This window comes from Clinocottus analis, unplaced genomic scaffold (genome assembly GCF_023055335.1).
Source record: "Clinocottus analis isolate CAN_PGR_092001 unplaced genomic scaffold, fCliAna1.0.p SCAF_3, whole genome shotgun sequence".
NCBI classification, from domain to species: domain Eukaryota; kingdom Metazoa; phylum Chordata; class Actinopteri; order Perciformes; family Cottidae; genus Clinocottus; species Clinocottus analis.
This window is the reverse complement of record NW_027176042.1, coordinates 6,849,107-6,872,131: the sequence shown is the minus strand read 5'-3', so window position 1 is coordinate 6,872,131 and position 23,025 is coordinate 6,849,107. Positions and strand designations below refer to the sequence as shown.

Here is a 23,025-nt window from a genome sequence, read left to right as displayed (position 1 = left end):
TATCTTATCAGTGTCCTCTTCCTATATTCCTCTTATTTATGTCCTGTTACATTTCCTGTCTTATCGTGTGTATGTTTATGTATTCATGTATATTGTATGTATATGTGTAAATGTATATATGTGTGGATACATGTATATGTATGTTTACAGCATGTTCATGTATATATGTTTATAAGTATGAACGTTTATGTTTGTGTATTTATATATATATATATATATATATATATATATATATATATATATATATATATATATATATATATTCATATGTTTATGCATGTATACATATGTACTGTATGTATACATGTGTTTTTATGTATACTGTATATTTAAGTACATTATTTATTTCACTCTTAATGTTGAGCATCTTTGGCTCTAAAACAAAAAGCCCTGCGGCTTGAATAAAAGTATATTTGTCTGAAATGAACCTCTCTTTAATAACTGTAGAATAATTCTGCTCTGTTCCATCATTTCATTCAAACTGAATGAGCATTCAGACCTGCAGTGCGTCTCATGGCTGCAACATGTTAGACACAGGTACATATTTGCCCACCTTTTTATACACCTTTACCCATAATTCAGTCTGACATGTTTGGTAACTTTCTCACTGGTGTTAAAAATAAAACTCCTTTGCGTTAGAAAAACCCACGTGTGGGCTGCGTTGATTCCTGCACAATAAATAAGGTACATGGTTTTTATGTAAATAGAATATCATCTTGCAGTCTTCAGTCCTCAGCTCCTCTTCTCCGCCAAAGTCAGGTGAGTCATGGAGACCTCCGTGGTATTAATTACAGGCTTCCATCATGGCTGCCTCTCCTTATTATCCTCCCACGACGCTTTCATCCATCAGTAAGCAAGTGTGCCGACATGTGTCGTATTATTAGGGATTTGCTGCTTTCTCAAAATGCTGACCGGTTTTGCAGCCAAGCTTTAAATAGCCCGTTGACCGCAGAATATTTGGTGGAGTGTGTGACAGGGAGAGTGCGAGGCGCTGGCCCAAAAAAAAAGTGTGTGTGCGGTTTCGAGGAGCGCGAGTGAAAGAGAGCGTGTTTATGTGTGCGTTGGAGAGGAGCGCGCGGTGAGGGGAGGGAGATGGGGGGGGGGGGGGGGCATAGTGAATGGCTGTGCTATTGCATCCTCCCAGGAGACCTCTAAAACACACACACACACACACACACACACACACACACACACACACACACACACACACATTACCTTAGCAGCGCGCCATGAACCCGCCTCCTTCAACCCCTCCCCTCCCCCCCCAAAAAAAACTCCCATCCCGCTGCCATACCTCCATATCCTCGCGCCGCCCCTCCACTAGAGTCAGCTCACATCTCTCCTCCGCCAGACGCACCGAGAGTCGGTGGTGTGCGAGCAGAGGGAGCCCCGCGCGTATCTTTACGCTCCTCAGAGAGTGTGTATGTGTCCGGGGGCGCGCGCGGGCGGAGAGTCCTGCGGAGAGCCCGCGGCGCGCTGACAGGAGAGGAGAGGAGAGGAGAGGAAAGCAAAGGAGAGAAGTGTCCCGGAGCCGCCAGTGACAGAGCCGTCAGGGAGGAGGAAGGAGCGCACGAAACTTTTTTTTTGTATTGACTTGCTCATCCGCGCGCGCTGTCCCGGCGGCCGAGGAAGAAAGCGAAACACGTTGTCTCATAGGAAGAAGCGTCCCATTCAGCCCGAGTGGCTCCAGAGTTCTTAGAGAAATATATGTTTTGCAGCATCTCCCTTTTCTTCCCCCGTCCCTTCTGAGTGCGGGCGGCAGAGGGAGGGACGGGAGAACCCTGCGCGCCTCCCCGGTGGATGAGCCTCTGGATACGGGGCGATGGATTAACAGCCTCCGATACGGACCCCTGCCGCCGCTGCTTTCTCTCTCTCTCTCTCTCTCTCTCTCTTTCGTTCCAACCACATCTGACCCTCCTGTTCCCCTCGGGATTATTTCATCTCTCTCCGACCTCCCCGACAATCCCTCTCGAGATGACCGAGGACTATGTTTTGCGGTGCGTGCTGATGCTCTGCTGCGCGCTGCTGTCGGCCAACGCGAGTAACTGGCTGTAAGTTGGACTCCTCACTTCTTCTAGAAAGTGAACCGCATCTTTCTCACCACCTTCACCTGACCTGCTTTCTGTTCCTCCTCACCTTCACATGCCGACTTATCTTCCTCTTGTCTTCTTTCACTTCAGCTCAGTTGCCGCTCAGGTTAATTGTTAACCATCACGCACACGCGCGCACTCTCTCTCTCTCTCTCTCTCTCCCTTTCTCACAGACTTAATAACTTACAACACGGCTACATCCCCCCCCCCCCCCCCCCCCCAGCGAAGACCTTTGCAAAGAAAAACAGAAACACGTGTTATTTTTTGGGAAAGATGCATGGAAATACATTTTAAACTGTATTTATTGTCAGGTGGAAATGTGACAATAATATGCAATGCACATGCAGCCTATAAAGTTTATTAAGTTTAATTTTGTTTTGCAAACCGACCTATCTTGGCGATACGTCGGTTTGCCAAGATAAACACATATGTTCCTATGAAGTAAATATCAGAAGATTTTTGAATTTATTTGAGCCAGAATTCAGATTTATTTTTTTTCTGTGTGCAGCCTATACAACGTAATAAGCTCATTTCCTTGTAAATGAGAAGATCAATTTGTGAAACTGAAGAAAATAATTATCCTGGAGAAACCATTAGAGGTCCTCCATGTATATATACATATATTTAAAAACGTCAACTTTATGTTGTTATCACTAACAGCCTTTTAAGAACATGACAGGCGGTGATGCTGTTAATATTAGGCAGGTGTGTTCATTTGAGCTAAACCACAAAGAAAGTTCCAAAGAAAAAATTGAAAGAATTGTCATTTTAAACATTGAAATACTTGTATATCCCGACAAATGATTGGTACCTGAATACTACATGGACATTACAATGATACAAAAATACTTAAAAATGCCCTAAAGAAGTGAAGACCACGATCAGCAGGCCGTAACGTGTGCATGTGAACATAACAAGGTATCTCAGAGGAGATGAGGAAAGCTCCAGCAGGTCTTCTTATGAGCTCAACGTCAGCCCGTGTTCATGCATGTGTCTGAAGCGGTCAGACTGCGGTGGCTCCAAACACAACCGCGGGACTCCCTGTGCCACCTCAGAGGGGGCCGGGCCTGTCGGCCGGCCGGGTCGCATGTGTGTGTGTGTGTGTGTGTGTGTGTGTGTGTGTGTGTGTGTCTCTCCCTGCTCTCCTGTGTGGGAGGCGGTCAGGTGGGTTCCTGCACTCCTCCGCATGCAGTGCTCCGCCATTCATTCCCATGCGGATAGCTCCAGCGGATTCACAAGCATGCGCTCATCATTCAGTGGGGCGGTTGGGTGCTGGCTTGGGGGAGGGGGCACCTCCTTGGTCTCTCCCATGTAGTATCGAGGCTCTGATAGGTATGAATTACACCTGGGATTGATGTTTATTATTACACTACACACTTAGCCACTCGTAGAATCCTCTTGGGGGGGGCTCACGTTGTCACCAATTAGCTTTCCCTGCTATTTCTACGTTGCTTCATTTCTCTGCTCAGAGGTTGTGCGACCGACAACGCGAGCGGCGTACAGCAGCAGACGGCCTAACTGGTGTCACCGGCAGATTTGTCAGAAGAAATCAAACCGAGAGCCTTGCCAAACAGCACCGTCCGCCTTGAACTCTCTGTCCTCTGAGTGCGGCGTGATCGTGCTGTTCGGGGCTGAAGGCGTGGTGGCAGCAGCAGCAGCAGCAGCAGCAGCAGCAGCAGCAGCGAGGGCAGGCGTGTACAGGCAGGCCGCGAGCTGCCAGTCTGCTCCACCACAATCGCTCCGGGGAGGAAAACCTGTGTGGCGGCGGAGCTGTGCGTCAGACGCCTCAACGAAAGCCCTCGAGCTTCAGCTGGTGCGCTCCGGGTCAAAAAGGATGGGAGGCAGCTGAAGGGAGATGGTGTTGTTGTTGTTGTAAAAAAACAAACAAAAAAAAACATGCTAACAAACGCAGTTTGCAAGCACTTTTCATCAGCACTGCCCGTTCGCCTCGAGCCCTCTCACGTCGCCGATCCCCAATTCACGTGTGAATGACTCGAGTCATTTTGCGTGAGAACCATTTGCGTGCCATTTGTTCCACAGACTGGATGAAAGAAGTCGACGTAGTCATCGTGGTTGGTGGACGGCCGTTATGAAGCCTCGAGTTTGAAGATTTGGTCGTCGGCCACCTTGGCTTTTTTTGCAACCGACGAACGGAAGTGACCATATTTGGATTGTGGAGCAGTGACACAGAGACAGCGTATCGTCTCTCTCGTATCGTCTCTCTGGTAGCGACAGCGAGCTGTCAATCAAAGTAAGCCCACCCTAGAGTATATTCTGCTTTATGGTCTATTTGACTCTAAATGGACCATCATTTACGAAATGAACGTCACGCTGTGTTGAAGAAGACTTAAAACTAGAGATTGAGACATAAACTCAGGTTTACAATGTTTACTGAGGGAATAAATCAAGAGAGAAGTAGAGTTGTTTTCTCATAGACTTCTATGCAATCGCACTTCTTTTTGCAACTGGAGGAGTCGCCCCCTGCTGGTCGGTAGAGAGAATGCACCTTGCCACCTCAGGGTCACTCGGCAGAACAGGTGGTTGCCAGATGTGTACGTCTCGTCCGTGCTGACTGCAGTGTAAACACATCTGTGTGACTGTGATGCGCTCAGGTGACAGAGAGAGAGAGAGAGAGAGAGAGAGAGAGAGAGAGAGAGAGAGAGAGAGAGAGAGAGAGAGAGAGAGAGCAGGGGCGTGGAGGGTGGAGGGGCGAGAAAGAAAAGGGGGGGAGGGAGAGGAAGAGAGAGGGACAGAGAGCTACAGGCACCAAAGGTCGATCCTACAATATTGTTGCATTTTCAATATCGTATTTGGACGTGTATCGACGTTTGACCTCTACCGGCCATAGCAATGGATGTTAAGAGACGAAAGCAGAAATGGAACTAAAATAATGATAACAATGGAATAAGAGTTAGCTAGTTAGTATTGCACTTTCAATTCTCAAAAGACAGATTCAAAACGTTTGGTCCAAATTAAATACAAGCCTCAGATGGACAGATATCCTGACTAGCACGCCTGAGTAGGAATCAAGCTACAAAAACACAGGTTCCTACATTTCCCATAATGCACAACTTGGAAGCATCTTTTCAGTAGTTATTTCCTTCCAAACCTCCACTTTGTAACCGGGGCTCTCGTTCTCACGACCCAAACAGAGATGATCACTGTGACTTTTAGTTTTAGTTTTACTCCTGTCCAGCATGTTGTGACTTCTGTCTGTATAAAACATTTTACTCACTTGTTTACTTATCGTCAGGATTATTTCCTCAGACTAAACAAAGCTCCTCCAGAGCTCACTACAAATTCTTTGGGCTAGTGTTAACTTTTCATATTGCATTTTGTTCGCCAAATTATCCCCCCCAAAAAATGTTCCGAGCTATTTTTACCACAAAACATTTACCTTCTTATGCAATTTGCATAACGTTTGGACTTTGGACATTTGGATCAAATCACCGTTGTGTTGCTTTTGGCGCTCAGCCATTCTCCCGATTTCATGTTTATTAATTTATGAATGTGTTCAGAGTGAAACATTATTATTAGTTGCAGCCCTGTGTGGAGAAATTTGACGGGTTATTATTGTATGAACAGGTGAAATCTCCAGTGCCACATGTTGTATACAGAACAACTTTATGATTGAGACTAAACACGAAAGTTGTTCTTAATAGTCGTGACCTCTTCAGGCCTCTTCCCTTCTCCGTAGAAGTTGTGCCAGAAACCTCCCCCTCTACCCGGCTCCCAAGTTATTATTATTTCACACATCAAACGTGTCTTAAAATGATGCAGCTGTAGAGTTTCTAACACCTCTCAGCTGCTCTGACGTCACGCTCAACCACAGCCTGTTTGTTTACCTGCAGCCCGTCACCTTTAGCCCCTCAGCCAGGATGCGATCACTTTGCCAAATCTCCGTGGCCGCTGAGTCATGTGTAGCGTCCCGCTGCCCGAATGGGGATTTGAATGCTACTTTTCATTAGTTTGTCCGTCATCACCCTCCTCCTCCTCGTCCTCTTCCTCCTCTTGCCCTGTTCCAACTGGTTCTGCTGCACCTGCGTGCTGCTCCAGGGCTGCAGTGTGTGCGTGCGTGTGTGTGTGTGTGTGTGTGTGTGTGTGTTGAGCATGTAAACTGGCATCTTCCCCAACAGTGGCACACACTCAGTAATTACCACACTGGCCGCAGAAGAATGATGGCCACACAACACACGCTCCAACTCCCACAGAGACGCATGTACAGCTGAACACCATGCTGGAGAAGAAGAAGGAAAATGTGTGTGTGCGTGTGTGCGTGTGTGTGTGTGCGTGCGTGTGTGTGTGGCCATGGGTTTTGAAATCAAATCAAAAAATCTTGGAATGTACTGGCTAGTGAGAAGCCGAATGAATTAGCAAGAGGACTTCACCCTCGTCTTCAGATGAAGAAATTCAGTGTTTTTAACCCCTTTAGTTACGTAATCATGCATAACTTATGCAGTTATGTGTGCTAACATGTTATCTGAAAAGTGAAGCCAATGCAGAAGTGTCTTAAACGTACATTCTCTCTACTGATCAGCAGGAGGAGACTCCTCTAGTTGCAAAAATAAGTCAGATTGTATGGAAGTCTATGAGGAAATGACTCTCCTTCTCTCTTGATTTATTCCCTCAGTAAACATTGTGAACACGAGTTCATGGTCTTAATCTCTAGTTTCATGTCTTTTTCAATACATCATGATCATTTCGTAAATTATGGTCCATTTAGAGTCAAATAGACCATAAAGCAGGATATGCTTTCGGGCCTGGCGAACTTATGATTGACAGGTCCTCATCACGGCCATGTCCCGAAAAATGTCTCATTCAGCGCTTGTGCCTGCTACTTCTGGTCGCTAAATACCAAAATGGCGACAGCCAAAAGCTCAAGCCCTGAAAAACCACAGTCCACAAACCAACGGGTGATGTCGCATTGACTTCTTCATTACAGTGTATGATAGCACTAAACATCTCGCAGCTCATGGGATAATTATATCGTAATTTATGATTTGGTCATAAACTGTATGCTGTGATGAAGTTCTGGTTGGATTCAGGCAGTAGACTTGGTGAAGGTAAGGGTTAATTGGTTTGGGCTGAAAGGAGAAGGAAGCTGAGCTTAGCCAAACATCGGGGTTGTGGGTTAATGTTTGTACTTTGTTCGGGTACAATTGTGTGTTGGTCCAAAGAAATAGACGTTGATTGTAACTATTGGGAAACCAACAACAGTCTCCTGTGTTAAAGTCTTCGGACTTTGTTGCGCTTCTAAAGTGTCATGTGACTTCCACCTTTGCTTCCAGCAGACAAGTGTCTCTACCGCTGCTAGAAGGCTTTGTCACTTTATTGTAAATAAATGATATTTTGGGGCATTTGCTGAAAACATTGGCTCTTCTCTACTGTCTATAATATAGATGTATAAAAAGTCCTGAAAATACTTGTTTTGACATGATTGTGGGGCCGGATGAAAAATGATGCGATCACCAACATTATTGCAATTCAGCCAGACGAAAATGTCAATGTCAGGACCACATTTCATAACAATCCATCCATTAGTTGTTGAGATATTTCCATCTGTGAACCACACAGTGGTGGACCGACCAAACGATCCACTGACTAACATTGGCATCCATAAAGCAGACTTTCCAATATGATTACAGAGTTCTACATATAGGCCTCCTGCCAAGAGAAGATGATGACGCTTCTTAGTTAAATTCCCTGTTTTGAACACGTTGAAGGTCGGATGAAGGTCTGTGGCTTCTGTGCGTAATTGCGTGTAATTTAATTTGTTAACATAATGCTTTCTACAACAATCATAGTGCATGAATAAAATGAAAAACATTTTGCATTTTGATTCAGAATTCAGTTACACAGTTATGATGTGGTGCTTCACATCTACTTGTGTTGTACTTGAAAACATTGTTGTTCACTTGAGGAGGACTGGCGGTCCTGAGGGTTTTTTAGTCCATATAGAAGTTTTAATTGATTGATGATTTCCATGAAGCTTGTGTGCAGTGTTTTCAATATCTAACGTGCCTTTTCATATACAACGGAGTAGAAAAACTGTAAAAAAAATGAGAAGTTTGATGTGCACGTAAGCACATCAAAGGTTTGTGGGGGGTTATTTTTGCTTAATGCAACCGGTGGACGTGCAATAAGAATAAGAGTATGCCGAATGAGCCGATACCTGCTGCTTTGAAATGGCTGTAAATAGTCACAAGAGTAAAGGTAAGGCCTTCAGAAGAGGCGGCCTGCTAACTGTCCCAAAACATGAATAAAAGTGATCGTGGCGCCGAGATCCCAAACTGGTGCAGTCCAGAGAATAAAAACAAATCGGTGCTAACAACTATCATTGGAGGAACTTTCCGTGTGTTTTGATTTTGCTGGTGGCGTTTCCGAGCACCAGACCCCCTTTAGAAAACCTCCTATTTTACTGCAGCAGGGTGGTTCTGGTTCCCCCCGGGCCTCCCTTCACTTCAGCGGGCGCTCCCGAGCTGCTGGAGGCCCCGCTAGAATCGGAGCTGAAGTTTCTGGTGAATCTGCTGCCCTCAATCCAAAGTCTAATATTGCAGTGCAATCGGACCAGGTGTCAGGCATTAACAAAGACTAGAATGTAGAATTAAGATAATCGTCTTGTTGATGATACTGTTTGCTTATATAGGTCATTTGAAGGCATCGGTTTGAGGCTCTGACTTCATTAGCGGTTCAAAGTCCGTCAAAGCGAGTTGAAGCAAAAGCCACCGTGGTGGTTGTGAATAATCCATCGCGCCGCTGTTGTGGCAAAAGAAGGATTACATCTGGCATCTGTCTGAAGACGAGACAAAAACCCGAGCGCTGCCTCGCAACGGCTTCATTTATTTGTTCAGTTAAACTGTCACGAATCGGCTCTGGAGAAAGGATTAGAATCCTCGTTTATTTGCTCAGGAAAGGACATCCCCTTTAGAGCCTCAAATGGGTTGAGTGTTTGCTTTTTAAACACTTCACTTTCGGTCGGGAACGGCGGGTCCGAGTTCAGACGCCGTTTGCTGTCGTCGACATGGAGCAGAAGATGCGGCAGAAGAGCAACCAGCACGTGGAAAGACAAATGAGATCGGGAGTTGGTTTTGGTTCAGGCAGAATAGTTGTGATTGTCCTCTGAACTACCAAACACTCAAGCGTTACACATCCCCAACAGCACCTCCAGCAAACACACTGTGGAACAATGAGTACACACACTGGTCTCTCTTTCTGCGTCCCTGTCTCTTTGTCGCTGCGTCTTTGTGTGTAAGTGTGTGAACGCGCATGCACGTGTCCCCGACAACCATGGTGAGGTGCTAAAGAGATGGCAGCTGATGGGTAACCAGAGAAAGCAGAGACCTTGGCATTGCGGTACTCACTGGCGCCTCACACTTCTTTACACACGCGCGCAAGCACACACACACACACACACACACACATGAATGTGGTGAAGCCGTGGCATGTTATTTTGAGCACCCTTGTCACTAGTGTGTGTACAATTATCGTAACACACTCTGAGCCGTGGGGAGGCACGAGGATCGCTGAGAGACAACAGGGGGTTGTGTCGGATCCACACCGGCGGCCATGTTTGAAGGGGCTCGTGCTCCGGGGGGCAACGGTGACTGTGAACAGCTGATCGCCTTTCTGAATGTGCCCTGCAGCTTCTCCGAGGTGCGTTGGCTCGCAAAGCAACTTTTGAAGATCGATAAGGTGCAAACACTGTGAGCCTGGGTTCTTTTTTTTTTGGGGAGACTTGACAGAGAAATTGTAGTGAGGCAAAGATACTGCCAAGGTGAACAGGACAGGTGCATGCTGATTGTTCTAGACGCAACAGGTAGGTAGTTGATGTAGTTTGGCCCCCTCGCCAACACGGTCTGCAGCTTCAACAGCGGCTGTGACTCTACAACCACCTCCAGATCGATCGCTTTGATTCACTTCCAAATTGAACCTCCCTTCGAAGTTCCCCTGACTTTACAAGGATATTTCCATCTCTGGACGGACCGCTGTGAATCAACAGGGTACTTTGCGAACTAGAAGGACACTCCGACACTGCAGACCTTCGCCGAGGCCGTTTCCATGAGGTGAAAGATAATGTTCAAGTTCACCTCTCGGTGGAATTTCATTTAAGGGGTTCCTCCTCGGCCTTGCCTTTCACAAGATTTCATGAAAATCAGGCGAGCAGTTTTGTCCAAAGTCCTGCATCAGGACAGACAAACAAACCCAATCAAAAGACCTCTTTGGCGAAGGGAACAAGAACTAATATTAGCTCATTTGGCTTACTTTTAATCGTGCCATTTTGCCAAAATATAGCCGTAAAATATGAAGACACACATCACGATCCTGTCCTGGCGTAAAACACCCTGAGGTATTACTTACTGCACATGTACTCTTTATTTTACAATATAAAACTTAAGGACTTTAGAGTGTTCTGCTCATTAGTGATGAGTACCAGATAAGTGAGAGCTGTGCTGAATGTTCTAACCACACACACAGAGGGTTCTTTGTACACACAAACCTGTGTACAACACACAGTTTATACACGTGTGTTAACTGTGTAAATAGTTAGCAGGAATGGCGCATGCCCGAACCTGCCCGCCGCACATGAATGATTGCGCTTTCAACAGCAAGCTTATCTCCTTATCTATCCAAACTGAATGTGGGAATAAAAAACAACAACCACAAACTCCATCAATTATGCAATCACATTTTTTTTTCTCAGTTTGTGATTTCATAACCTTTTTTTTTTTTATCCAAGAAATTGACAGCACGGGAGAGCCAAGCAGCGTCTGCATTAGTGTCAAGCTGCTCTTTCATCTAAATCTGAAAATACTCAACGGAACCAAATTAGATCGCACTCAGCGCAATATAATTGTACCCTTTGACATTTAATAGTCCATAATTAACCATAGATTAACGAGACACATTTCTAATCTCCAATTATTGTCCAACCAATTGACAGGGGCGGTTACACGAGGTGACGGGCCACTGGCCCCCTCAATGCTTCATCACTGAACGGGTACTTTCTCGCTTCACACTGGCATTGCTCTATGGATGACAATGCTGTGTGTCTGCTGAAAAATCTCAGCAATGAACAAACAGTCATGGTCCCCAGAGGACAAATCCTAATGACTTTTTTCAGCTTGCGTGGTCATCAGGTGAAACAATCTCAATCTGTCCAATACATTGTTTGATCACCAAATACCAGCAAACCTCATGACCTACCGATCACCTTCAGTTGTACTTTGTGTTTTGTAGAAATCAGCAAATGTCAGCGTGGTCATTGTGTACACGTTGCCAAGTTGATGTTATCATTTAGTTCACAGGACTGAGCGTGGCTGTAGACTCTTAAGTCTTGTGTAAATGTGGCTCAAAAGGACAAGATGCATACATTTCTACTCACGAGTCATTTAGCAGAAGCGCTTCAGAAAGTCAGTGAAGAAACTCGAGCAATTTTGCACTTTCGGTTCCCTCGTCTCGAAGTCATGGACTTTTCCTGAATAGTTTTTTGGGTTAGCTGCCTGAAATAATGCCTGTGATTACATTTTGTTGTACCCCGCTGTTTGTGAATTTTGAAGCTTTTATGTTTATTGAAAAAGGCGGTCGCTAACAAGCGCATCAAGAAGACAACAGAAGTTGTCAGGGACATTAACCATCATCACGCCAAACAGGGAAACTCAAGGGAACTCACACCAACGACTCGACTGTCTGTAGAGTTGTGTTAGTGGACTAAACTCTCCAACTTGTAGATTCACGCTGGATGTCATTGTTAAGAGGAAAGACTTCCGTAGAGAGCTGTTTGATAGCTTGCCGGTGGTGACATTGAAATCACAGAGCCATGGTGTCGTTCATTTATAGCCAAACCTTTTGCTTTTCCTCTGGCAAGTTACTCTTCAAAAATCATGTCAACGTAAAGATGATCTTGCTGAACAAAACGCACGTGGAATGACTTTTGGAGCGATGCTAACTTTTGGATTGGCTTGCAAAAATATGTCTTTGGGTGATCCTACAAAACATTCAGAGACTTGCTCACTCTGAAGCTGATATGATCATCTTTGTCCTACTAAACAGAACAAACCTAAACTCACGCCCCTCTTTTTTGCCACATTGTGTACCAGCTTTACTCATGTGGTCAGCTAGCTGATGAGATGATTTCACCAAAACACAATAATGGTCACAGGTACCCGGCACAGGAATCGTCTCAAGCCCAGCCCTGCATGTAGACATGCAATTTAAACAATCTGCAGCAGTTGGTGAGCTCCACACCTCCAACATGGTGTTACATCAGAGTGTTACATCACCTACAAAAGACCTTTATAGGCAGAAACGAGACAACAGAAAGCACGACAGTCCCAGTAGGACATGCTGATGTCGACGGCTGGGTGAGGCTCGTATGCATGAACATTAAACTGACACACGCACTAATTGAGTCCTGGCCTTCAGTGGGCCACAGCACTAACACCAAGCGAGGAGGTCAATTTCATGGCTTTTATTGCCACTTTCCCCCTGTTTTAAAGTGTGTTTTTGAGTACACGTGTGTGTCTGTGTGTGTGAGTGGTTGTGGTGTTGGCAGAGCGTGTTATTTTTAGGGGGAAATGAGCTCCAGTGGTGCCAGCAGCATATAAATACACCCAGACACACGCAGAGAGAGAGAGAGAGAGAGAGAGAGAGAGAGAGAGAGAGAGAGAGAGAGAGAGAGAGAGAGAGAGAGAGAGAGAGAGAGACAGAGAGACACACACACACACACAGACTCATCAGACGCATTTCACTTCCACCTCTTTCTACTCTTATCACTTTTCCTGTCTCCATGCTTTGCTTTCCCCTTTTCCCCTTTTGTCCTTTAAATGATCCTCGTTGACCTTTTTCCATTGTCTCATGCTCTCTTCCCCTCTAATCTTTCATTCCTTTCTTTGAAGCTACCGTTTCCCCTCCTGCATTTATTTCATTTGTCACTGAATACATAAGAGCGAAGGCTATTTTGAGCACTGTGGTTTAAAATTAGATCCACGTAGTCCTTGATACAAAAACCCAGCCACTGTTGCTACCTCCAGCGCCCCGAGGCTCCTGAGCCAACTGCTGCGTGTCAGCGGCGCTTTCTGTTTCCTTTTGATGTTTCATTCCTCAATGAGACATCAATGCTTTCAGAATGGTTAGTATTTACATTTTTTGAATGCACTCACGAGAAAAAAAAAATACATATGTCGTATTACTGGAGCAAATGCGTATTATTTCAATATTTTTCATGTCATAAAACGTCCCTATTGTTTATGTTCTATTTTAATATTTAAAATCAACAACAAGTAATCAGTATGCAGGCGCCCCATTCATTCACATGAAAACCATGGTCTGCCACCTTCAGATCTCTAGAATATTTTTGATAATCTCATGTCAATCCACTGCTTATCTGTCGGGTATGGTTGGACAAAATCAAACCATTTTGTCAATGTCGCTGAAAAGTCAACCCTGATAGGAGAAAAAAATGCAGTTGGGACCTCGACTGTGAGGGTCTCCCCCCGTCCCCCCATCCTCCGAAAAGAGGATGGGGGGACAGGTTACTTTCACCAATGATGTGTTGGTCATGTGACAAGGAGCAGATGCACAGTTGTTACGGTGATTCAACTCCCCCCTCCAGAAACCCGCCAGCCAATCAGATGAATTACTTAATTTATACATTAATACAGATTTACTCATTTAACTCGTTTCGTTTTCACGGCTTCGATTAAACATAGTGAAGTTGTATCTGTTTCATGTGCTTTAGTGTATCATCCAAATGTTGTATTTTTCATGTGTCTGTGTTGAATGGGGACAATAATATTAGAAATTGGTTCAGTATTGAAGGAGCGTTGACTCGTCGCTTAAGGACAACGGCAGAAACGTGCTTGAGAGCCGGAGAGAGGTTGCGTCCAAGTGGAGAAATTGCAGCTCAGTGTTATCGAGAAGATCGTCAACGTCATGGTTGTATATTTGTCTGATTTGGGCGATGTGGATGAGAGCTTTGAATCCAACGTCATCTCTCATGAGATTCTGCTACAGAGACTCCTCTGTGGGCTAGTCTTGGTCGGACGCAATAACAGACAGGATCCAGCGAAATTGTGATTAAAAAAAGTTGTTTTTCTCGGCAGGATGCTTTCCATAATGTTGTCAGCCTGTCAGTGGCCAAAACTGGCCCTTATTAGCAGTTGCCCTAGCTGCAGCGTTGCCGCTCAATACTGGACAAATGTGTTTGTCAGTGTCCACTCAAACAGAAGAAGGACGGGGACAACAGGGTCCAGGACGAAAGATACCACAATCTGCCTTTCTGAATAGCTCAAATGTGTCATTCGGACACAGGTCAGAGGTCAGCTTCAGCACAGCACAGCTCAGATTCAGTGTATTCCTCAGACAACAGGTCAGCATAGTGCTGAAATGGGTCCTTAACTTTCCTTTCCTCCTTTGGAAACAACCAGAAAATCACAGAACATTCCATCAGAAACGAGTCTAACTGGGAGAGCAGCGATGTATGAAGATGTTAAAGGCTTTTTCTTTCTGTCTTTTGGGCACGTGGGGCAACAGCAGAGGCATTTGGTTCATCAGGGGAGCCTCCAAAGGTAAAGTGGCTCGAGGTAAACTGAGAGGACAGTGCCCTCTACAGCTCGCTCTATGTTTTACATCCTGTAGGTGTCCACTGCAGAGGGGGGGGGGGACGAGGAGGGTTAGCTCAGGTCACATTTGTCTTCACGCGAGCACTTTGACCCTCTGCCGCCAACGAGAAGGGTTTTCTGTCGCACTTCCCTTCATTGGCACAAAACTAACGCACAAAACATTGCCCGCGCATCAAAGTTGCAGAGCTGTCCCCCGCCGCTCGCAGGGTTGTGCACAGCGCCTCGGTGGAGGAGAGCTCTCTGAGGCTCTTTTCTTGCAGCTCTCCTCCTTGCATTTCCCACCCATGCTATATTTACCTGTCGCTGTGTACCTCTGCTGTGTGCTCAGTGCTGGAAAGGCAAACACCAGGGTATTTTCATATAAATACACAGTAGACGGGATGGATGCATGGAGAGAGAGAGAGAGAGAGAGAGAGAGAGAGCGACGGTAGCTTGCTGAAGCGCATTACTGTCATGCAGATGTGGCAGATGTGGCCAGCCTCCACCTGCACTCTCTCTTCTCTTCATTTATCACCTTTAGGCCTTCATTTGACATCTCAGCTGACTTCATAGGCCTACTTGTTGAGAATGTTTTGTCTCGTCCGGTATCAAATGATATTACAAACAAGGAAAATGAGGACGAGGACAACTGAAGTCCTCTCTCAAGTCATTGGAGGTTTCGCTTCATGCTGAACAATAACTATTAAAAGCTACAACTAAGGCTTCATCTGGTGGGATTCATTTCTTTGTTGTTAACGGTCTGAAAAATAGTGAAATACACTGTTCACATGTTGCCAGAACCATGAGGGATATTTACTAATTGCTTCTTCAGTCCGACAGCACAAAATGTAGTCAATTAAAAAAAAAAAGAAGTAGCAATATAACATTCATTTTAGAAAGTGAAACCAACATACGTGCAGTTTGATATTTGATAAAACATTTCCGACAGCTCGTACGTGGACCTCAAGCTTCTTTCTTTTGTTTCATAGGACAAAACCATTGATCTCTTCTTTTTTTTTCGAATAAAAAAACTTTAAAAAATAATCATTTTAAAACAAGAAATAATTTTCCGATTTCATTTATTCCAAAAAATAAAATACCAAGATAAAGTAAACTAAATATTCATGAAAGAAAGAAAGACAAGCAACAACATAGAACAAGAAAATAACTAAGTCTTGAAGTGTCAACTTCTATGATCTCCAACGCATATCTGCCAAGTCAGCATCCGTCACGATGAAGCAACTCATCCCGTAACCCATCCATGAAACGCACCGCACACTTACACTATATACCAGCTACTGGGTGTCTGTTGCGACGCCCGGAAAAGTGCTGGATTGAGTCTTTCTCCACACACACACACACACACAAATGGAAATATGCACACAATTCCAAAAACCCTAAAGCTCACGACCAACAAAAACACTCCAGACTGCCAAACTCCTACACAAATCCCATCGTCCTCGCTCACATGGAAATCCAAATGATCCAAGACCGGAGTGCCACCCTTACTGAGTGCAAGATTAAGGATTATGTTCTTTATGTTTTTGACCTCAATAAGGCAATTTTCTTCATGAACAATGCGGTAATTTACAAAAAGGGGGGTGAAACGTTGAAACAAAAGTTTTGCGTGGTGTCCACCATTCCTTATGTTCGCCTTTATTTCATGTCTCCAGATAGCGACCTGCGTCATGAACGCCTCCTCTGTTTAGAATTATCTCTTCTTTTCAGTCCGAGCCTCCCATGGGGCTGTGTGTGTGGGGGGGGGGGGGGGGGCTCTGGGTGGGAGGTAGGGAGCATTCCACCTGGCCCGTTGTGCGTTCGCGTGTTTGTGTTGCATTACACATCGCAGCCTTCACAACACCACTGGCTCCACTGGGCTTAGGCCCCTGGGATTTAAGCACGCTACCACCAAGAGGCCAGAGAGGAAAAGAGGGAGGGGAATGAGGATGAGATGTGGGGATGATGGTGTGTGTGTGTGTGTGTGTGTGTGTGTGTGTGTGTGTGTGTGTGTCTGTATGTGATGCTCTGTCCTTCTACGGTTCGACTCCTCCGTCTCCTTGTTGAGGCGTTTTGTTAACCTCGTCTCTGGGAAGCGAAGGGCACACATATGCAGAGGGAGCAGATAAAAGTGAGACAGGGGATGAAACGCTCACACACACACACACACACACACTGGCTCAAGGCCTCTGCTGAACCTTTCCCACGCGTACACACACGCACACACACACACACACAAACGCATCCAGAAAAGGACTCGCATAGAGGCTTATCCGATGTTTATTAAACGTTTCCCAGGTGAACGTCAGGCCAGCGGGATGCCATCCAGCTGTCTGTGTCCTTCGCGAGGGGGACGCCGCCCGTCCCGCCGGGTTCTGTTGTGTTGTCGCCTTGTGTTTTCTCCGTCCGTGGGTTGTTCTGATCGCCGTGTGATGGTCTCCCAGCTGGATGCCTCCACCCAAACGTAGCGCTCTGCCCCAAGGCTACGCTACACAACAAAGAGGGATCAAGCGGCACACATGGCTTTGATGAAACCCCCCCTTGCTACTGCAACAGAGCAAATCAGAGCTGGGCAGAGGCGAGTTGGACTCCATCCACACCGGGAAAGGGGGGGGCAGGACCTGCAGATTTTGGGAAAAGATATAACCACGCAGTGGGCTCGAGCAGAGACAGAGGGCTTTAGGGTTCCCCCCAAGAGTTTGGATTTACGGCAACTCAATTAGTATATTTCTTTGGAAGTGTTATATTTATCAATGCAATACGCTAATCCATCCGTCTTGTGTGACCAGTAGAGCTTTTTGTCGTACCAGAAAGAGACAAAAGACGACAGGAGGCCTTCTCGGGGGTTTCAGCCGGGACGCCTTAAAGTCTTTTCTTGGCCACTTTGAGGTTGTGAACACATTATCCCTTTTTAAGGTTTTTGATACGGCGAACTTGTCAGCAGGAACGCATGAGAAAATACTTCTAGGACTTTCTATGAAGTTTCTTTAGATTAGTTCTTAGGACACGTTATTGTGCTTCTCTTATTGACAGTGACTGTTTCCTAATTACTCGCCTCTTGCTGCCATTGGTGTTTTTTTATTACGATTGAAGTCTATCAGGGTTCACTGCACTTTCAGTCTGGTCTTTTTATACTTCATTGTCTATTTAGATCGGTCCAAATGTGAGCTACCGCCCAAGCGTCGCTATTTGAATCCTCGGGAGCGAGATCCGGCTGGCTCAGGTCTCTGACGCACTTGTTCAGGTTTTCCACGGGTCCATCTTGGATCAGGTGCAATATGTTGGACCTGTAAAGACCTCGACCTGGAGTTTAACTCCCCAGCCAAAGATGCAGCCTTGCTCATTGCGTTTCCAAAATATATGCTCAATGAACCGCCTCCATCTGTCTCGCTGGGTGGTGTTTCACACAGTCGCTTCAGTTAATGTAGAAAGAATCATTCGTGCGGTTTCAAACGAAATGTTGGGGGGTGGGTGGGAGCTCGTGAGTCAACCTCTCGAGGGAGTGAGGTCACCCCTGAGGAGCGGATGTGGCGGAGAGCGGGGTTATCGCAGCGATGAGTGCTAAATACTGACAGTGTCTGGAGGGGAAGAGAAAAGGAAGACCATCAAAGAGACGGAGAGAGAGAGAGAGAGAGGGAGAGGCAGATGTTATCTGAGCTGCTGAGAGGAGGAGACGAGAGGGTGGATGGAGAGGAGGAGCCGTTTGACCTCTGGAAGGATGATGCACTAATTATACGAGCACATTTACAAATAGCCCTGAAGATAACGCGCTGAAGCAACACTTGCGCATAACACAGGAGGCCGTAAAAGAGCTGAGATGAAAAAAAAAGCCGATCCATACGCAATGAAATCAATAAGTTCACAAGAACCTTTGGACGCCAGTCAGCTGGCGTGCGACATCGATGGCATGACTTTGTGTTGGGCGCTCGTAAAGCGCTGACAGTGATCTGACAGCCGAATTCCCCGCAGTCTGGATGTGTGCCACGGCTTGATTGAGACGGCGAGCGGGGCTTTGCCGAGATGTGTGTGGTCTTGGGATCTCATAACCCGGGACTCATAAAACAAGCTTTTGAGAGACCTTAAGGGAAAACATGTCCACCTGAAGGGAATCATAGCCTGGAAGGTAATTTTGTTGGAATTTGCCTTTATTAAGGGACATTTTTGATATTCAAACTCTGTCCACTTTATGGAGGAGCCTTCAAATGCGGAAAAATAAAACTGTCATATAGTTTTTAGTAGGTGTTTTTTGTCCTTAAAGAGTCAGCAGTGGTGCTAGATTTCACATGTCAGCTGTGGAAAATCGCATTAAAAATGTGCTGCTCGGATTTAATGCAGTTCATGGTTTATATATTTTCTCTATATTGGATGTCAATACTTAAATATACTTTGCGTTAGGAATAGTTTAACATTTTGGGGAAATACTGCTTACATTCCTTAAGAAAAAAAGACATTCTTAATATTACTATGTAAGTTTATATATTGTGTGTTTGTGTGTGTACAATCATCTGAATTTTTTCACATTTAGAATGAGCTTTTTTATCAACACATGGAGAGGGTCCTCTTCAAGGAGTCTGCAACCTCACCGCGTGGGTAGCCTAGCTTAGCATAAATATTGGAAGCAAGGGGTAAACAACAAGACTGTGTTTTTTTTAATTTGTATGAATTATAACTTTCAGACACCTGAAGGTTTGTGGAAAAGACAACTGCCAACAGCACTGTGTTAACTCTACAGAAAGGAAATCTATATCCACAATGTGTTCACTTATTCTAGTGTTAAGTCGTAAATATGACGTAAACACCAAATGGCTGAATAGTATCCACGCTTTACAATTTAAGTAAACTGTCCTTCAAAACTCTAGGATTGTGTTACGTGCACCTACACAAAAGCTGAGTTGGTGCATGGCATCTGGAAAAAACTTTCCATTGTTTGAGGAACGTACACTTCCTAGACTCAACATATGTTTACATGAGTGCACGTGGAGTAGTGTAGACGGTACATAATCAGGGCCGCTCCCGCGTCGGGAGACTCGCCGCCAGCTTATGAGAAAGCCTATTTCTGTAAGGTGCAGCTGGACCTGGAGATATGAGACTGAAGTGAGGTGAGGTGGATGTGTGAGGGTCAGGGCATCCAGACTGATGCCATTTTCTCACACATCTCAGATTGTGTGTGTGTGTGTGTGTGTGTGTGTGTGTATGTATATCTGCCGACCTGTCTGGCCTGGAGGTGGTGTGTAAGATAAGCCACTTTCCCTCCTCTCAGTGTCCTCACAACCAGACATTTATCCAAAACATTCCCACAACGTCATGGGAACCAAATCCTTCCCGTACACAAGCTGCGCTTCGTCTGAATGGCGTGGTCGAATCCCCGTCTCGCCTGTATCTCACTGTACGTCGCTTTAAACACAGACATCAGACGCTGCAGTTCGGCTTCTTCTCCTGAATGTTCTTTCAGGCCGTCACTAACAAGGTCCTGCTGGTTGTCTTTTTTTTTCCTTTCCGTCAGTTACCTGGCCAAGCTGTCGTCAGTGGGAAGCATCCGGGACGAGGAGACGTGCGAGAGGTTACGAGGCCTCATCCAGAGACAGGTACAGACCTCCATCTTTGTGCATCTTATTTGCTGTAAAGTGGTGTCATTCAGCATGGGATATCAGCTTTTGGTATTTGGTATTGATTGGACAATGATGTACCTTTTTTTTTTTTGATTCGGTCTAATGAGAAAGTGAGGTATTTTGTGAGGTATTTTGTCAGGATGTGTGTTGGTACTCTCTGCTGAGGCAGCTTCCATGTGTCTCCACTCCAGGTCCAGATCTGTAAGCGCAGTGTGGAGGTGATGGACGCGGTGCGGCGTGGAGCCCAGCTGGCTATAGACGAGTGTCAGTTCCAGTTTCGCAACCGCCGATGGAACTGCTCCACTCTGGAGACCATGCCTGTGTTTGGCAAAATCGTCACCCAGGGTAAGATGATGCACTGCGGACATTCCCGCCACCGACTCCCCGCGGCCTCATTCCCGACTTGTCACATAAAACGGACTTTTGGTAAGGACCCCGTGGAAAAGCGTAGGTTGGGTGAGGCTTGAAAATGGTTTGGGTGAAAGTTACGCTCCGTAGTGTATGTTCAACGACGTGGCGTGAACTAGGAATGTTGCGCAACGTGGCCTGCTTACACTGCTAAAAACTAACCTTTTAAATTTCACTGATGACACAAACAATGGTCTCCTGGATAAAAGTCTCTGGTTTGTTTGACCCATCCATTGGCGGCGACCCCGGCCTTGTTGTTCTTAAACTACGTCATCGTGGAAGTCACTCTAGGCGACAGATATTGCTTCACACCCTGAGCATCAGTATCAGACGTCAAGGGCCAAGACGAAACGTTGGAACTGGCCCTTCAGCTGATTAACACTAAAACAACTTCATTAGTCAACTGTCCAACCTGCAAGCGTTTAGAAAATGTGGATTATTCCATTCCTTTCTAAAGTATCGTGACATTTTGAAGCCGTTTTCCATTTGCATTGGCTTCACCAGCTCCTGCAAGTCAACGTCGGCGCTCTCGCCCTGAGACTTTAATACAGTCTTCATCTGTAAAGGTTTTCTTGCCATTCAAAATGAGAAGCTCTTTTCAGTTACATAATGAAACAATACGACTGTGTGTGCCTGTGTTTGTGTGTGTGTTAGGTACCCGTGAGGCAGCCTTTGTGTATGCCATCTCAGCAGCCAGTGTGGCGTTTGCGGTCACGAGGGCCTGCAGCAGCGGAGAGCTGGAAAAATGTGGCTGCGACCACAATGTACATGGAGTCAGTCCAGAGGGTAGGTCTCGCTTTCCCTTTCACACACACACACACACACACACACACGCAAACGCACACACACAGACACAGAAGGACCAACTGATCCAGCACATTTGAATGCAATGATTTCAAAAGCTAAATCATGCAACATTTGAAATGTTCATTCCATTTTTAAAATGCCAGACAGATGTCCTGAGTAGCGTATTAATTCTGCTATCGTATCTCTATGCGCATAGAGCCAGATATGTTACAATATCCATATCACACATTACTACAATAAACCATCGTTACAGAATGACCTTATCTTTGTTCTGGCAGGGTTCCAGTGGTCGGGCTGCAGTGATAACATTGCCTATGGCGTGGCCTTTTCCCAGTCCTTTGTGGACGTGAGGGAGAGGAGTAAAGGCCAGTCCTCCAGTCGCGCTCTCATGAACTTGCACAACAACGAGGCTGGCAGGAAGGTAACTTGCTGCCCTTTACACGTATCCCCTTCTTTTAGTACAGCGCACCCAACGAGTCATGTTGGCTTCTTTCTTTTTTGAACTGCTTTGACAGTTCCCTCACAATATTTATTTGATACAAGCCGACGTCTTAAGTCATCCACAAAAAAAGTCTAGGCCAAGTCTTAATACATTTGAGGCAAGTCACAGCCAAGTTTCAAGTCATTCAAATAATTCCAGTTTCCAAGATACATTACAAAATACAGTATTTTATCTCAAGGGAAAGACCAATCCTTTATTTTTGTGACTCAAGTTTACAGCTCAGGTAGAGGTAGACTCTGCCATAGTGGACAGAGATATTATGCATTGTCGTCACATTATTTTAAGGTCTTTCTGCTCACCAAAAGTTCTCTGGCACCTCTGCAGGCCATCCTGTCCCACATGCGCGTGGAGTGCAAATGCCACGGCGTGTCGGGCTCCTGCGAGGTAAAGACCTGCTGGAAAGCCATGCCGCCCTTCCGCAAAGTGGGCAACGTCATCAAGGAGAAGTTTGACGGCGCCACCGAGGTGGAGCAGCGCAAGGTGGGCACCACCAAAGTCCTGATGCCCCGGAACTCCCAGTTCAAACCGCACACGGACGAAGACCTGGTCTACCTGGAACCCAGTCCAGATTTCTGCGACTTTGACCCGCGCACGCCAGGCATGCTGGGCACTGTGGGCCGCCAGTGTAACCGAACATCGAAGGCCATCGACGGCTGCGAGCTGATGTGCTGTGGCCGCGGCTTTCAGACGCAGGAGGTGGAGGTGGTGGACAGGTGCAGCTGCAAGTTTCACTGGTGCTGTTATGTCAAGTGCAAACAGTGTCGCAAAATGGTGGAAATGCACACTTGCCGGTGATGGGAGGGACGGGGCACAGAGGGCGCTGCTGATGAACAAAACAAACGCCGCACACTCCTGCTCGGTTACGAAACGCCAGAGGGAGCAAGGAGGACTTGTTAACCTCCCTCTTCTCCTGCTTGAAACCACCCCACCCCTCTACTACTGGTCAACGGAAGCAGACCGACTGGCTCAGAAGTCAAATGTCATCCTCTTCATTTTATGACACCTTCATGGAT

At 45.9% G+C, this 23,025-nt stretch overlaps 1 protein-coding gene across 1 annotated transcript in view; it reads left to right on the top strand.

The window, feature by feature from the left end:
• The first annotated feature begins 1,368 nt into the window (after window positions 1-1,368).
• Window positions 1,369-23,025, top strand: part of wnt4 (wingless-type MMTV integration site family, member 4) — a 21,863-nt gene continuing 206 nt past the window's right edge. The window contains exons 1-6 of the mRNA XM_068594030.1: window positions 1,369-2,051; window positions 20,190-20,271; window positions 20,487-20,640; window positions 21,358-21,489; window positions 21,789-21,931; window positions 22,337-23,025. The exon at window positions 22,337-23,025 is cut by the window's right edge and continues 206 nt beyond it. Coding sequence (XP_068450131.1) covers window positions 1,801-2,051; window positions 20,190-20,271; window positions 20,487-20,640; window positions 21,358-21,489; window positions 21,789-21,931; window positions 22,337-22,807 — 1,233 coding nt within the window. The 5' untranslated portion in view covers window positions 1,369-1,800 and the 3' untranslated portion in view covers window positions 22,808-23,025. The remainder of the gene's footprint in view (window positions 2,052-20,189; window positions 20,272-20,486; window positions 20,641-21,357; window positions 21,490-21,788; window positions 21,932-22,336) is intronic.